The sequence below is a fragment of the Coptis chinensis genome, chromosome 2, assembly GCF_015680905.1.
Source record: "Coptis chinensis isolate HL-2020 chromosome 2, ASM1568090v1, whole genome shotgun sequence".
In the NCBI taxonomy this organism is placed as follows: Eukaryota; Viridiplantae; Streptophyta; class Magnoliopsida; order Ranunculales; family Ranunculaceae; genus Coptis; species Coptis chinensis.
The window spans coordinates 106,240,289-106,256,582 of record NC_141457.1 but is presented as its reverse complement, the minus strand read 5'-3'; the positions used below and the strand labels follow the sequence as shown (position 1 = coordinate 106,256,582).

Sequence of the window (16,294 nt, the reverse complement as noted above, 5' to 3'; positions counted from 1 at the left end):
CACTCTTGTTTGGACCCTGCCTTGGCAAGATCTCTTGAAATTTTGTCTGAGTACAATCTTAGCGAGTCCATCATCGGAGACCATTGCCATTGGTTCACAAAAAAGAAATGATGGAGTTGTTTAGCCGACTAAGAGTATATATAGCCATATAGGACGAAAACTGGAGGAAGAATGCAATGATTTCTAAGCGTCCATTGTCTATATACAAGTCTGTAGATATTGTCCTTCTTTGTGTTGATACAACGCTGAGCCTGAAGGTGTCATCGTTGAGTTAGAGCTTACAAATCAACTTAAGAGTCAGTATTTCTCTGGTCGCATCATTGTAATTGTACTTTATTTTGGTATATAAAATTACGAGCTTCAGTTCCTTCTGTGCTCATGACAAAATGAAAAAAATAACATGCTGAAGTCATTCAAAACGTGAAAATCTTTCATTTTCAATTATTTCCTTAAAAAATATGAAGAAACTAATGTCCAAGAAACCAAGATAGGTAATTTTATTTGGGTGATCTTGGACATGCCCAACAAAGCACTTCCGAGTCCCGTACTCCAATTTTAAAATAAATAAATAAAATAATTTTAGACATATTTACCTTTCTAAATTACCCTTCTTTTTTAATAGGCGTGATTCAAAAAAAAAACCGACGGGTTTTTTTTTTTTTTTTTTGTTTCTTCTTCTCCAATAACCTCTTATTCTTTTATCTCATCAATGAATATGCAAACACCCACTTTTGATTTGAATCAATCATACCAAAGTAATGAGAATGAATACCAGCCAAATGAAAATGAAGAAAAAAATTCAAAATCAAATTTTAACGAATGGGAGAACGCAGAAGACTATTATACTTTGGATTACTACAATGTTCAACAATATAAGTAGAATTCTACATCTTTTGCGGGTACTGTGATCCTACCTCGACTGGCACAATTTTTTTTATTTTAAGGTAACAGCACTCTACCGGACAAAGTTGGTTGCATTCCAAATTAAAACTTCTCAAGAAAAATGATGTGCAACGAAACCATAGTTCGCACAGGCCACATGCCACTGCCCTTGACGAAGATAGAAATTTAGCCATCGATCATCATTGTGAAGTTTGTCTAGCTCCACACTAAATTCAAAAAAAAAATGATGAGTACAACTCAAGTTCGAAGATATAAATTTACCAATCCTGCACTTTGAGTTTTTCACACAACGACTGAATCCTGCATAAATTGTTAACAACCACCAAAAAAATCGATCATATAAGCCAGGCATTAACATATATACTAAAGCTTGATTGTGCTCGAATAATATCTCTAATGAAGCCAGGTTTTAATTAGGTCCACAATGTTGGTATAATCAGTATCTTTACATTTTTGGCATTGTATTATTGACATTTATTTTGGCCTGACACTTTGATGCTATGTCCTCAAAGTTGTGATGCTAGCTAGAAGAAAACTAGTAGAGCTGGTTGGTCCAAAAGTAAACAATTTCATGGCCAGGAATTTTATTTCTGCTACGAATCCAGCTTGAGTTGTCAAGTGAATGTGAGTTCACCCAGGGTTCCTACACCTTCCTTCGAAGTCACCTGTAGGTCTCCCGACAGAAGAGGTCTCTTTCCTTCATGCTCTTTGACAACATTGCTTTCAAATTCTTGCTGAGTCCAACTCTCGTCGTCTTCATTGTTGAAATCACCTTCAAGCACAACAACATCCAATTTTACTCAAGACTCTGGTCGTGGGCTATTAAATCGTTGAGTACTCGCTACTTAGCCGACCCGACTAAGAATTTAATCCCCGATCACAATCGGGCACAAAAACTCCCCAAAGTACTCGGCCGATTAGGCCCGATTAGCTGATTAGCCGAGTAATTGTGTTCACTATTTCAACTATTTCAATGTTAAACATTGAACTCAACATTTCGCCGATTCGACCAACTCTCGATTATGTAAAGTTCTACACTTTAATCATATTTATTTTAGTTGATTGAGTGTTTTAATTGTTTATTGATTGATTGGGTTCTTAATTGATTTCATTATGTTGGTATTTAAAAGTTAAATATATTTAATAATTATTTGTAAAGAAATATAGTGTTATGAAAAATCGTCCGATTAATCCTGATTAATCCCGACCCGATTACACCTACTCACTACTAAGCTCTTCAAGCGAGTAGCGACCGAGTAGAGATTTAAGCGCACGACTCACGGTCCTAATGTTACAATAAGGGCTGTGTTCACATCAAGCAAAACAACATCTTGAGGAATCTGTACTAGGTTTTATGTCAGTCAAAGCCTGCAATATTCTTACTTCTCTTTCTACATTATGGAGCTTCACTTGTATTGGAATTTACAGTGGGTTCGACGTCATTGAAAGCTGCAGAGTTTTCATGTTTTTGACTATGCTTTCCTACACTAATTCCCATGGTTCAGTATAAACAAGAAAAACTGAAGTTAAGGTCAGATGTAAAGCAAACAAGAAGGTAATAAAAAGTTCAAGGTCAAGTGACTATGCCCAAATTCATACAAACAGGGCCCACTTCAAACAACCATTAGCCAATAACAATTCTCATAACATAACAAGCACCTAGAGAGTATAATCTATAACCCAACAGCATAGAACATCAATTGTTCCCAGCCAAACAACCAAACAAGATTAACTTCACCACACCAAATTCAAATTTCCATTCTCCTAGCCTAACCACATCCAAAATAGAAGACATGAACGTAGGCAATCTTCACAACCTTGCGCACACGAAATCAGCAACACGACTTTCCCCCTCAATGCGGCATTTCATCAAACAACTATGTACAGTAATATGCAAATAAGAGATAACTTCGTAACCTTTGTCGGTTAGAAACACTAAAGTTGTTTAACTTCATAACCTTTGTTTGCTGCCAAGACAAAAGTACAATAATATGCAAATAGGAGATAACTTCGTAACCCTTCGTAAGACAAGAGGTTTTCTTTCCCTTTTTTTTTCCTCCCTTCCTCTGTGTAGAAACTTTAAAAAAAAAAAAAAAAAAAAAAAAAAAAAAAAAGGTACCAAATGATGTGTCGTTATTTTTTAAGGTTTAATCATTTTGCCTCTGCCCTTATTGGAAATACCCCAACTTAATTTGAGAGATGTTATTAGATTTAAGTAGTTATTGGGGTATGACAAAACTTTATATTGGTTATGGGGTATGGGAGTGTTTTATGGGTGTGTCAAAGATCACCCTTTTATTTTGTCCATAGTTCAGCCAGATATTTCGGTTTTTAAACATGACATGGGTCCCGATTATGACATCCCTTATCTCCCACTTTACTTACACCTCGGAAGGCACCGTTCTTATTTCTTATAGAGAAGAGAGAAACGCACTTTCACATCTTCTTAACCCGAAATGGTTGAGGAGAGGAAAAGAAATATTATCAATTTTGGTTTTCCATATTTTTTGAATTCTGAAATCCTGAACTATGAGTATATGGAGTTGTGTATATAGTATCCCTGCCCGTTATATGAACTCCACTTAAACGAACTCCAAAAAAACTCTACCATGAAAAACAATGGATTAGAAGCTGATTTTTGGTGGAAATGTTCTTCCCACAATATAGATCATTCTTTTAGAAAAAATCAGCACTTTTGAAGATGTCTAAACGTATCAAATTTGTTTGCAGTATTCTAAAATTATCCAACGGTTCAGATTTTTCAAATTTCAAAACAACTTTTAACGAGGTTAAACATTTTCATTTGGGCTGACTATCTTCACCAAACATCAGTCCTGAATTCATCTTATAAATCCACTTTTGGTGGTGGAGTTAATTTGGAGTTTTTTTTTTTTTTGCTAAAGGTAACTTGTATTAAGCAAAAAGTGGGTTACATGAACAATTACAAGTGATCAGAGATCTTATATCATATAGAGTGGAAGCACTCTTTGTGCAAGTCCCTCAATACATTTCTTAACCAAATCTGAAGTATGTAGTGTTAGGGTCTTCAATCCTCAAGATAAAGTCCGCTTTCGAGAGTTCCACCATTGTTTTACCCCTTTGGGTAATGAAGCTCCTTTCCTAGCACAAGAGTCGGCTGAGAAATTCGTTTCTCGCCATGTAGATGAAATGAGAAGCCACTCCATTTTGTGTCTTGCTTGTTCCCAAGCAGCCTTGCTTCGCCAATGGACTTTATTTGTGTTGAAAGTCGCCACCAAGAGGAGAGTCTGTTTGAATCCAAAGCCTGGTCCAACCGAGCTCTATTGCCTTTGTTATGCATTCAACAATTGCCTTGCATTCTGCGACATAGCATGTACACACCCCTAGTCCTCCTATCAGAGTACCATGTACCACCCCATTGTTGTCCCTGAATATAACTCCCCCCCTCGCCGGAGGGATTTCCTCTACTCGAGCCATCTGTGTTTGCTTTCATAATGTTTGGAGGAGGGGGAAGCCAGTAACATTCATATATCTTTGGAGCCTTTCTTGGTCGAGATTGAAGTCCCAATATGTGGAGAGTAGCAAGATCTTGGCAAGAGTTACTCATGTGGCCTTCAGAAGAGTTGTAGGCTGAGTGAATTGCCAATTTTATTTGGGACCAAACCTTGACATGACTTGGAGTTCCCCCATCATAAACGACTTTGTTCCTCGCTTTCCAGACAGATACCATGCATGAGATAGCAGCGGCAGACCAAATGTCCTTTAGTAATGTGCTCCAGTTTCTGCAGACATTAGTGAGATCTTGAAAGTTGGAGACGTCCCCATTAACCTGAAAGATGTCTTTCAAATGATTCCACTGTTTGAAGGCAAATGGACATGTAAAAATAATGTGCCTCTTTGACTCCTCATTTTTTTGACATAGGCAGCACCTTGAAGCAAGCTTGAAGTTTCTTGCTCTTAGATTATCATCCGTGTGCATGACACCCTGTAAGATCTTCGAGCCCACCCCTGCTATCCTTGGTTGAATTTTTGACTTCCATAGAAATTGTGCCCAAGGGGGCTTGGGCATTTTCTTTCTGATTGCTTCAAAGGCTGTGCAGACCTTGAAGTTGCCGTCGGTGGAAGGTTGCCATATCATTGAATCTGTGATTTCTGGACATGGTTGAGGGAGATGATTGACTTGAAAGCCTAGTCTATTGAGGACCATGATCATGTCGGGTGAGAAGCTCCACTGATCTCCACTAATGCAATCACTGAGTTTTGCATTCTTATCTGCCCAAAAGGAGGTAGCACTACCTTCTATTCTATCACAAATGGCTTTATTCCCAAGCCAATTATCCTTCCATAATCGAATGTCGCGACCATTGCCAATGCACCAACCAGTATGGACTTTCATTTCCTTTAGAGCCCACTTTACTCCAGCCCAAACAGTGGATGTCTTACTTGAGGACCAATCTCCATTCCTTGCTATGTATTTCCCCCTCATAAAATTAGCCCAGTCATTGTCTTCATTAAGAAAGCTCCAGGCCATCTTCATGATCATGGAGAGATTGATGTCCTTTAGCCTACGAAGCCCAAGCCCACCTTCTTCCAAGGGTTTGCAAGTTTTCTCCCACGCCAGAGTCATAAGTTTCCTGCTCGATGGGCTACCAGACCACACAAAGTTTCTGATAATAGTTTCGCACTCTCAAATCACAGCTTGTGGCCACTTGTACAAGGCCATGTTGTATATAGGGATGCTGCCCAATACATGTCTTGCTAGTACCACCCGTCCCTTGAAAGACAACATCTTCCCAGCCCAGCTAGCTGCTCGAGCTCTCATGTTTTCTATCATTGGCGCTAGAGTTGCTCTTGAGACTCTTCCAGTGATAAGAGGGACACCAAGGTATTTTTCAGGGAGAGAGCCCTCTTTGATTCCTAATAGATTATGAATCTCATTTTTCCTTTGAATTTTCATTTCACTCAGAAAAATCTTACACTTCTCTTTGTTGATGTGCTGGCCCGATGAGTCTTGATATCTGTCAATGAGGAGCATAAGGTGTTTAAGGAACCTTCTGTTTGCGTTACTGAAAATAAAGATGTCATCCGCAAACATTAAGTGAGTAGGACTGGAGAACTTAGAATCCATGATCATTCGCTTGAATTTTCTGTTAACAACCAACCACTATATCCCTTTACTTAAACTATCTTCTGCGAATGCAAAGAGAAGGGGAGACAGAGGGTCCCCCTGTCGAAGGCCTCTCCCAGCTGAGAAAAATCCCACAGGACCTCCATTTACCATGATTGAGATGTTGTTGTTACATATGGCTTCTTTGATCCAGTCAATCCACCTTCGTGCGAATCCAAATCGGGCTAAGACAGCCCAAAGAAAATCCCAGTCAAGTGAATCGAAAGCTTGAGATATGTCAAGTTTTATACCAATACTTCCTCCATATCTTGCGACCTTTAGCTCATTAACCAGTTCAGAGGCTAAACCTATGGCTTGGTGAGAGTTTCTTTGAGCAATAAAGCCATACTGCTCCTTGGATATAACCTTTGCTGCAATTGGCATGAGTCTAATTGCTAGTATCTTTGTGATGACTTTGTAGGCGAAGTTGGACAAGCAGATTGGTCTGAATTTGCTAAGATGGTTTGCATTTCTTTCTTTAGGCACCAGCACTAGAAAATTAGAGTTGAAGCTCTTTGTCATTCTCGCGCAAGAAGAAGTAGAGGATTTGCATTCTTTGAGATCTTGACCCACTATACCCCAACAAGCCTGAAAAAAGCTTCCCCCAAATCCATCTGGACCAGGAGAACTATTTGGGTCAAGTGCGAAGACTGCATGTTTAATTTCATCCGAATTAGGCAACTTGACAAGTAAGGCATTTTCTTGGTCAGTGACTCTCTGTGGAATAAGGTTGATGAGCTCATGATCTTGAGTGTGCACCTGTCCCTTGAATTTAGATTCATAATGCTCCACTATGTGGCCAGAAATAGCATCTTGGGCTTTTATCAAGTACCCATTATCATCTTTAATTTCTCTAATCATTGATTTTGCCCTGTTCATCTTTGTCAATGCATGGAAGAATTTAGTGTTTCTGTCCATGTCGTTGTCTAGCTTTGCTCTTGATTTCTGTTTCCACATGAGCTCCTCTTGTTGTAATAGGGACTCTACCAAGTTCTCTTTCAACGCTACCTTATTTGCAAGAGTCTCGTTGTCGCAATCGAGCTCAAAACTTTGTTGAAGCTCTTCCAGATTTTTTGTTTCGAGAGAAATTTTGGAACCCAGATGACCAAATGAATGCTTGTTCCAGTTTTTTATTGCACCTTTAAGTCTCTTTAGTTTCTGAGCTAGTATAAAGAGTTCATGACCCTCTATGTACTCCTCACAGCTATTCTTGACCACTGCCATAAAGTCCGAGTGTGAGAGCCACATATTAAAGAACTTGAAAGGAGCATTTCTGGGCTTGGGGATGCTCTCATGCCATCCAATTAGAGGTGCATGGTCAGAGCATAATCTTGCAACGGCTTTGAGACCCCAGTTAGGGAAGGAATCCTGCCATTCCTTATTATAGAAAGCACGATCAAGGCGACCCATGATTCTTTTTGATCCCCGTCTTTTATTACTCCATGTATAAAATAGGCCTGAACAAGGAGCCTCTAGCATAAAATTGTTATCCATCCACTCCCTAAAGTCACCCATTGCAGTGGATGATGGCCATCTGCCACCTTTTTTCTCTGTAGTGCTTAGGTAAGAGTTGAAGTCGCCAATGATAAGTGTTGGTATTTGGAGAGAGCATATGTGCGAGAGATCCTGCCAAAGCTGTCTTCTATACAAGTAGAGAGAGTGAGCATGTACTATTGAAATAGATAGACCTTGGCATTCTACTGTGATATGCTGGTAAGACACACTGAGAACAATAGGGTTCAGTAAGGTAGCTTTCCAAAAGAGCCAGAGATTAGGGACTCTTTGACCAGTATCATTAGTTATCACCGAATGATGCATTCCGAGAGCTTGCATTTGTAGGGAAATGAAATTGACATGTGCGATTTTTGGTTCCGCAATGCCCACAAAATCAGGATCCAACTCTTTGATAAGTTTTTTGAGTCTTTCCTGGGATCTTGAGTTACCAATCCCTCGAATATTCCAGAATAGGTACCTCATTATTAATCACAAAAAAGTAGAGTTTTATTCTGGGAATGAGGGGTTACCTCAGTTAGAAGAACTCTTTCCCACTGACTTTGACGAAAGTGGGGAGGAGATCAGCTGTAAGTTTTCTGGAGGATTTCCTGAAATGTCAACATCAAAGGCCATCTGGCATTGGACAATATCTGTCTAGCTGGTTCTCCTCAAGCTGTTTGATGCAATATCCGGAGGATCACAAGTCTTGGACATTACTGCCTTATCAAGCGAATTTAGGAGGTTGAGGACCTGAGTCGCCTCCTTCTCAACTGTTGTGGCTACATTGTGTCTGGTACTACTGCCTGAGGAAGGAACATTCTGAATGGCATCAGAGTGAGACTCAACTGTCATGGATGCGGACTCGACTATGATAGGAGTGGTACGCTTACTTAGGTCATACATTGAGAAGTCCACAACTAGATGAGGTGATCTTGGTGGAGAAACTATCATGTTAACTGGAGAGTCAAGAAGTCCTGCTCTTACAAGGGCCCTTAAACCACTGTCTTTTTTACCGTCTTCATTTGAGTCTACCTGCATAGCATGTATTTGCTCGACCTCAACAATTTCTTCGGCTGCCGCCTCTTGATGTTCAGGCTCCACCTGAGTTTCGGATAAAGCACTAAATCTATTGTTCACACCTTGGGGTTCAGTAGGTGCATCTTTCTGAACCCATGTTGCTTTGTTGGATGTTGTCCCTTTCCTTCTGTTTCTCTTCTTTTTCCATCCATTGTCTTCCGGAGGTGGAGTAGTATCGACTACAACTTGTTTTCCTTTGTCAGAGGTATTGATGACCCCTTTGAGCCTCTTGCATTCGGTGACCAAGTGACCGACAATGTTGCAGTGCGTGCACCGTTTGGGTAGTTTCCCTACCTCCACTGTTTGCCAGAACTCATGATTTTTGGCTTTGACATGAATTTGGAGTTCATATAACGGGCTCAGTATAGTATATATATACATGAAATGAAATTGGGCAAAAGATATGATTTGTGCACAAGGACTCCTCGCAGTTCTTTTCATTTCATGATCATTCATAAATATATGCCGGCGAAAGGCCGGGATGCACGAATAATCCCAATATGGTACCAAAACTATTGGCCATACGGCCATACCCTCAATCATCTCGTTGGATTACTTTCCTTCTTTGAGGCAAGTTTTCCCTTCTGAGTAATGGTGTCCATTCGGGTGGTCGGGTTACCCGTAACCAAAAATCCAATTTTTAATTGGTTTTGGATTATCCGATAACCGAACCGATAGTTTTGGATCGGTCTTGGGTTCGGGTAGACAGAGAAAGAACACCTACTAGTACACTAAGTCAATAAAGAAACTAGGGACCAGAGACAAGTTCAGTATACACAACACTAACACGTCTAATTTGTGCGTTTCGGGTACCAAATTCCCACTGAGCCCTAATCTATCTATTAGGGTAGGTTTCGGGTTTGGATTTTATCAGGTGTGGGTTGGTTTCGGGTCCAAATGAACACCTCTAATTCTGAGTTCTGACTCAGATGTTGCTGCCTGTGTAAAAAAACTTGTAATAGGTGTGACTATATAGTTCTACGCATTCACCACTATAAATTTCACTTTTGAGTGTTGACATATATGTTATGGCTAAATCTACCCTGCGCAAGGCGTATGGTGCGCTGTGAAATCACAGCCACTCATGCCAGGGGTGCGGGTGTATAGGACGGCAGAAGTACTGAATCCAACAGCCCAGATAACCTGCGCACAATACATCTCGCGCACTGAAGAACAGCTCGTATGTTATACCTTTCTGAATGATCTAATCTAACCACACTGGTGTGGCTGTGAATCAGTCATCATTAATCAGCAATCAATGTGAAGAATCCAAGCAATTATCCGTGCATGAACCAATGAATAAAAAATTAAAAACCAGCAAACCTTTGAATTTATCTGTGAGTAGTTCTTAAAATTCCTTTTATGATATGAAATCATTGTCACCAAGTACGGTACGGGTTTAAAACGGTGTACTTGAAAAAAAACTTAGTTCATGTTTTAAACGGAATGTCTCGGGAAAAAAAACGGAAAAAAAACGTGGTGCATAAAAAACGGGTTTAAAACGGTAAAACGGGTTTAAAACGTATAATACGTAAAAGAAACGGTAAAAACCGGTGATAAATAATATAATAGATAAGGAATTTGATTTTCTATAAAAGTGGAAAAAAAAAATAGACACATAAAATAAAAATAATAATAATGCAAATGAAAGAAAATTCAAATACATGAAAGTATCAAATTATCATTACTCATCCAAATACTAGAAGTTTTAGATTCAGTGCCAAAACACTACTCAAAATAAGACACTACTAATTACAAACCATAATGACATAATTAAGTACTACAAATAAGTTAATAACTTTAAAATTTTCAATTAATTATTAATAGTCCAAAGCAAAATAGAACGGTCTCAATAAGTCAATCTAACGCCCACTCTTCAAAAAGGTAAACTCCAAAACCCTTTTCTTTTCTAGCGTTTTAAAAAAAAAAAAAAAGTTTTAAACTGGAGATTTTCAAAATCTCGGGTTTTAAACGTTTTAAAGTTTAAAACGGGTTTAAAACGCGGCGTTTTTTTGAAAACCAGTGTTTTAAAGCTGGAACCGCCTTTGGCAATATCTCAGGTTTTAAACGCGTTTTTTTTTCCAAAAAACACCGTATTTGGTGACAATGTATGAAATACATTACGCCTATCTCAAAAACAAATCCACTATATACGATATGACGATGAATTTCTGTGGTTTAACTAAATTTCTGTTGGTACAGTACGTGGAAGATAATGTAGGCTAATAGCCTAATACACGGTATCAGAACTGTTTTCAAAATACAAATAGGAGGGAATTGACTTTGGAAATGGGAAACTTTATTATCATATGGGACTAGCATTTATTTTGATCTCTTGAACTTGAATAGCGCAAGGAGCGTGGTTCCTTAGAATTATATTATATACTGTATACAGTTACAACCCGTCATTTCCTCCGACCTTCAAACACTAAAACTTAACAACCAAATCTATGACTCCTTAAGCGCTATATGGACGCAATCAAGGAGCCAACATTTATTCATGAACGAATACACAGCCTAACCTTCTTCTCGAAAACAAGAAAAGAATTACATATAGACTACTTATAGACTTATTAGTTTCGCCGCTTTATTTAATCAATCTTTTGCATCTTACTATTAGTCGAGAGCTCCATATATGTATGTTCCAACTCATTCAATCTTGAAAGACTTATTTTCTTTATCAGTATCAGAAGGCAACTTTACATTGGTTGCTAATCCAAAATGTTCAAGTACCTTGATCACATACCACGTCGGGTCTAGTTGCCACCACTCGAGTCCTTGTCGAGCTGAGAATTCAAAGGCGTGATGGTTGTTATGCCACCCCTCTCCGAAAGTAAGCAAGGCGATGAACCTGATGAACAACATTTATAGAACAGGGGGCATTAAAACATGGAGCATAAGAGATCAACGAAGAGAAAAAAAAATTGGAGGAACAAACTGTGTACTTGAGACGCACCAATTGTTTTTAGATGTGTCTCCAGTGTTCCAAGCTTGATGTCCCCATATATGACAAACTGAATTTACAAAAGAAGTGACATTGTACACGGTCGCAGTTCTCACTCCCTGCAGTGAAAAATAATATCAAGAAGACTTCTTGGATGGTTCTGAACCAATTGCGCACACTTGCGTATATGCAATGACCCAATAATTTTAATTCACTTACTAACTAATATCTATAACGTGTATTTTGCTGTTTTTTACATTAAATACAATGTATTATTTTTTTTTTATCTAAAAATAACATATTTTTAATTTATTACAATTGATATCATATGTTAAATCAGATTCGAGAAACTAGATTTAGCAGTTAAAAAACAGTCACGACTTGCACCCTGCCCATTTTCCATTTTCTTGTGTTTTGGAAAATTCAAAGAATGGACTGTACTTACATGGCTAAATTCCAATGATGGATTCGGTCATAACCTCTCTCAAAGATGGACGCAACCCCTCACCTCATTACACTCACAACTTCTTCCACCAAAACCCCAATTTATCGAATATTTAACAGTCGTATTCAAGATTTCCGGCACTTAGCACATAACCTAGCTTCTTATCTCGCTTATAATCTTTGTTTAGTGCGCAGATTATGTCATGGCAGGTGTATCGCACGATCTAGTCTTCTTTTCAAAAACCAAATTCCTACTGATTTTAACAACAATCACGGGGATACAAGAAAATCTTCTACTGACTGGTCTAGAGTATCGGCTTCCTCGAAATATAGTACAATATTGGGTGAAATTGGTTCCGTTAGATGTGAGTCTCCGTTGTTATTGGGTTTGCTTCACCCTGACTTCCATGATCAGTTGGAAAGATATGAGTTTCTAATGTCAAATCCTAGAAGGCGAGTATTTGTTGCTAGATATTGACGAGTTTTTCTGAAATCGATCTTATTACAAGACAAATAAGGTCTGTTGCATGAATATACAGAGTGATTTGCATCCATCATCGAGTCACAAAACTAAATAGAATTATATGTTGTCCTGTTATGAAGATGATCAACTCCCTATATAAATTGCATATATTCTTTTAATTGACTATATATGTGTGATATCTTGTTCCATATCGATCAGCTTCAATTCAAAGATTATTACTGGCTTTCTTGGTGTAGAATTATATGTCTAATGAGTTAATTCACCAATAATCAATGTGGGAAAAAAACAAAAAGCTAGCTATGATATGTGATTAGTTTAATGATGATATGTGAAATATTGTGGACACTTGATGTGGTTGTTATTGCAGTCTTCAAAAAATGGTGGCTCAAGAGTCAAGACATTCTGGAGAATGTCGAGGGAAACCTTTGGTGCTTGCTTGACTTTAGCCACGTGAGTAGTGCAGGCCTCGGCTACCACGGGAATATCCTCATAGGGATGAGGGTTCCGAGTGTGATCCAACGGTAATGGCTAGTGTTACAAGAATGATCAATGGTGCATTCCAGACATCTTATAAGAGGTAATGGCTAGAGTGCAAAAGTGTGATTCAAGCTTAAGTGATTATGTGGTGTGGTGTCCTGACATGAAAGGAAATTTCTCTACAAGGTCAGCATATGAAGAAATCAGAACTAAGAAATAAGTTGTTACCTGGAGTAAATGTATTTTAAATAATTACATACACCCAAGGCCCGCAGCAATAGCATGGAAGATTTTACAAAAAGGTGTTCCTACTGATGAGAGGGTACAAAAATTGGGAGTACACATGGCTTCTTGTTGCAGACTTTGTCGGCAATGCCCAGAAACACATAGTCACCTCTTCCGGTTTGTGTTGCTTCTCTCAAAAGTTGTGGGCGATTGGCTAGCTTAAAAGCTTTTAATACCGATCATATAGTGTGTTTGGATGATGCTTTGAAGGTGAATAGCCAATGGAGCCCTAGATCAAAGCAGTTATGGCATACTTGTATAGTGGCTATGCCGACGAAGTATATGGAAGCGAGAAAAATTTGATACATTTTGAAGGAAGAACGAGAAACATTAGCGCGATCGTAAGTATTACATTCGAACTTCGTGAAACTCTCGGGACACTTGGCCAAACACCACAACTTCATATCACGACAAAAAGCGGGTGTGATCAAATTTTGGGATGTGGCATCGAAGATTAGGAATGCACCAAGCGTTAGCGATTGTATTTGGATTCCACCGGCTCCAAATATATTGAAGTTGAACACCGATGGGGCTTCTCTAGGTAACCCGAGACCTGGCGGTATTGGGATTTCGTTATAGGGACAATATGGGTGGCTTCAAGCTTACGGTGTGGAAGAGTATTGGTGTAGGTACCAATTTTTGGGCAGAGTGTATGGCCATTCTTGAGGGGTGGAGATTGCAATATCTAAGGGATGGTACAAGCTATGAATCAAACCGATTCGAAGGCAAAACCGCACAAGTTTTTAGGAGTGGAAATGTACCATGGACATTGCAAACAAGATGGAACAATTGTACGTTTGCAATTCCAGATATTAAGATCACCAGCATCTTTAGAGAAGCTAACTATACTGCAGATAGGTTAGCCAAGATTGGAGCTTTGTTGGCTGCTAATGAACGAGTTATATGTGAAGGAAAACCGGGATCGGGCTCAAGAAATGGGAAGGCCCTTACCAGACCTTCTATAGATTTCAGTGAATGTAAACTATTACTATTCTTATAAATGGTAATAGTCGACTGCTTGAGTTGGCATGAACATTAGAGAATGTAACATGTTGCATCTCTAAATACCTTTTGTATTTTGTTACTTTTCTTTTAATACATTTTAACTTACCCAGCAAAAAAAAAAGTGTGATTCAACAGTCCAAAAATCAAAAACAAAAAGGAAGAGAGAGAATGTGAGTTTGTTTTTGATTTTTTGACCGTTGGATCACACATCTAACGGTCTCGGATCTCGTTCCTCAAGGAAGAGAGAGAATGTGAGTTTGTTTTTGATATTTTGACCGTTGGATCACACATGTAACGGTCTCGGATCTCGTCCCTATGAGAATATCCTCGGGGTAGACAAACTCTTTTCCAAAAGCCTGGGCTACCACGAGAATATCTCATAGGGATGAGGGAAAATGGAAGGTGGGTTCAAGTCAGCGGACTGTTTTTTAATGGCTAAATCGAGTTCAGTTGAATCTGATTTAACCGATCGCCATCAATTGTAATAAACTGAAAATATATTGTATTTTTTAGGCAAAAAAAAATAATAATACATTGTATTTGATGTCAAAAACTGCAAAATATATTGTATTTTTAGTTCATCATGTCTTAAAAATAAATATAATATACAAGGAAACTAAACATATTGTTGAACCTAGGCTAAGCCGCTCATACTACTTGTCAACATTCCAATCAAGCCGAATGTACAGCCGTGAATTCTCAAACAGAGGGACCTCTAGATTAGTGTACGTGTTATTCAGTAAGCCGTTACATAACTTGACTTAAATGTCACTGTAAGTTTGATATTCCAAAAAGATAGAAGTGCGCGACTCCTAATGATGAGAAACTTACTATATATGCATCAGAAATATAATAACATTTGGAGAAGAAATTCAAGTTTACACCTACCATTCCCCAAACAACGAAAGGAATCCCTCCCAACATATACAATAGAGAGGCAAGTAGGCACAAGTGAAGCACCACCGTGTTCCCCAGAAACCTATAATACTTTTGATTCACTAAATCGGCAACGTTCCCATTATTGTGACCCTGTAACACGGTATAAACTCTCACATATCAAATTCCATTTAACCAAGCTTCTATGGGTCTTACCGTCTTACAACTTGTCAATAGAAGGAAAAAAGATAGAGAGTTACCTTGTGGACAAAATATTTATCGTCCCAAATCCAAATGAAGTGACTGAACCAAAAGCCTTCCCTTGGACTATGTGGATCTTGGTCAGTATCAGTGACTTTGTGGTGGTACCTGTGTACGCTTACCCAAAATATTGGATCTCCCTGAAATAAACAGACAAAAGAGTGATGTACATGTCATGATTACCATCAAACCCTACCAGGAAACGCAGCAGGTATATTATGAAGTAATCTCGTGCATGCACCAGATTTACCCCTTTCCGCGCATTATGAATTGATGCACTTTGTATAGCACACTTTGATCTCGTTGGAGACGTGTGCGTGTGTGTCAAAAGAGTCATTGGACAAACGTACTTGACCAGCAAGGAGTCCAAAATATGCAAACAAGTACTCGAGGCACTTTGGAAGCTTGAAACTCCTATGTGTAAGGTTTCTGTGGTAAGATAGAGTAATCCCGAAAAGTCCAGTCACAACATGCAGCACGATTGCCACCGTGAATGCGCCCCAGTTAAAGGTGAAAGGCGCAAACAAGCACATGGTATGCGTTACCGCGACAGTGTAGAATATGGCGCGCAACTTCTGAGGCACCTCCATCTTTTCATTGAGAACATAAGGCAGTGATTTTGATGTAACTTCCATGAACCGAATTTTCTCTGACTGTTCGTACTTCAAATAATTTAATCAAGAATGTGCAGTGCATTAGGTTCTATATATACTAGATCATTTTCATACGCACGCGCGTCATGTGTTATTCACAAAACTGGGGCAGCTGGCTGGCGGTTTGTTAGGTTTAAGTAAGAGACAGAAGGAAACTTAGGTTTGTTAGGTTTAAGTAAGAGAGAGAAGGAAACTTGGCTAGTTTTCAAACAGTGGTCCCATATTGAGAAAGCAAAGGTCGGATC

At 38.8% G+C, this 16,294-nt stretch overlaps 1 protein-coding gene and 1 long non-coding RNA gene across 3 annotated transcripts in view; both read right to left on the bottom strand.

The window, feature by feature from the left end:
* The window catches only part of LOC147520120 (uncharacterized), a 77,669-nt gene that overhangs the window by 38,625 nt on the left and 22,750 nt on the right, over positions 1-16,294 (bottom strand). The gene's annotated exons all lie outside the window — the stretch shown is intronic.
* On the bottom strand, positions 836-16,116 carry LOC147520121 (acyl-CoA 5-desaturase AL21-like). Of its 2 annotated transcripts, none has more exons than XM_086591577.1 (6): positions 15,747-16,111; positions 15,396-15,536; positions 15,148-15,288; positions 11,577-11,683; positions 11,354-11,471; positions 836-1,109 (listed from the first exon to the last, which is right to left on the bottom strand). In XM_086591577.1, the coding sequence occupies exons 1-6, from the start codon at positions 16,029-16,031 to the stop codon at positions 1,083-1,085; spliced, it is 819 nt and encodes a 272-aa protein (XP_086447703.1). In that variant the 5' UTR covers positions 16,032-16,111; the 3' UTR covers positions 836-1,082. The 2 variants fall into 2 exon arrangements, with proteins under 2 accessions (XP_086447703.1, XP_086447701.1); XM_086591575.1 differs by lacking the exon at positions 836-1,109 and adding an exon at positions 1,444-1,675 and having other exon boundaries at positions 15,747-16,116.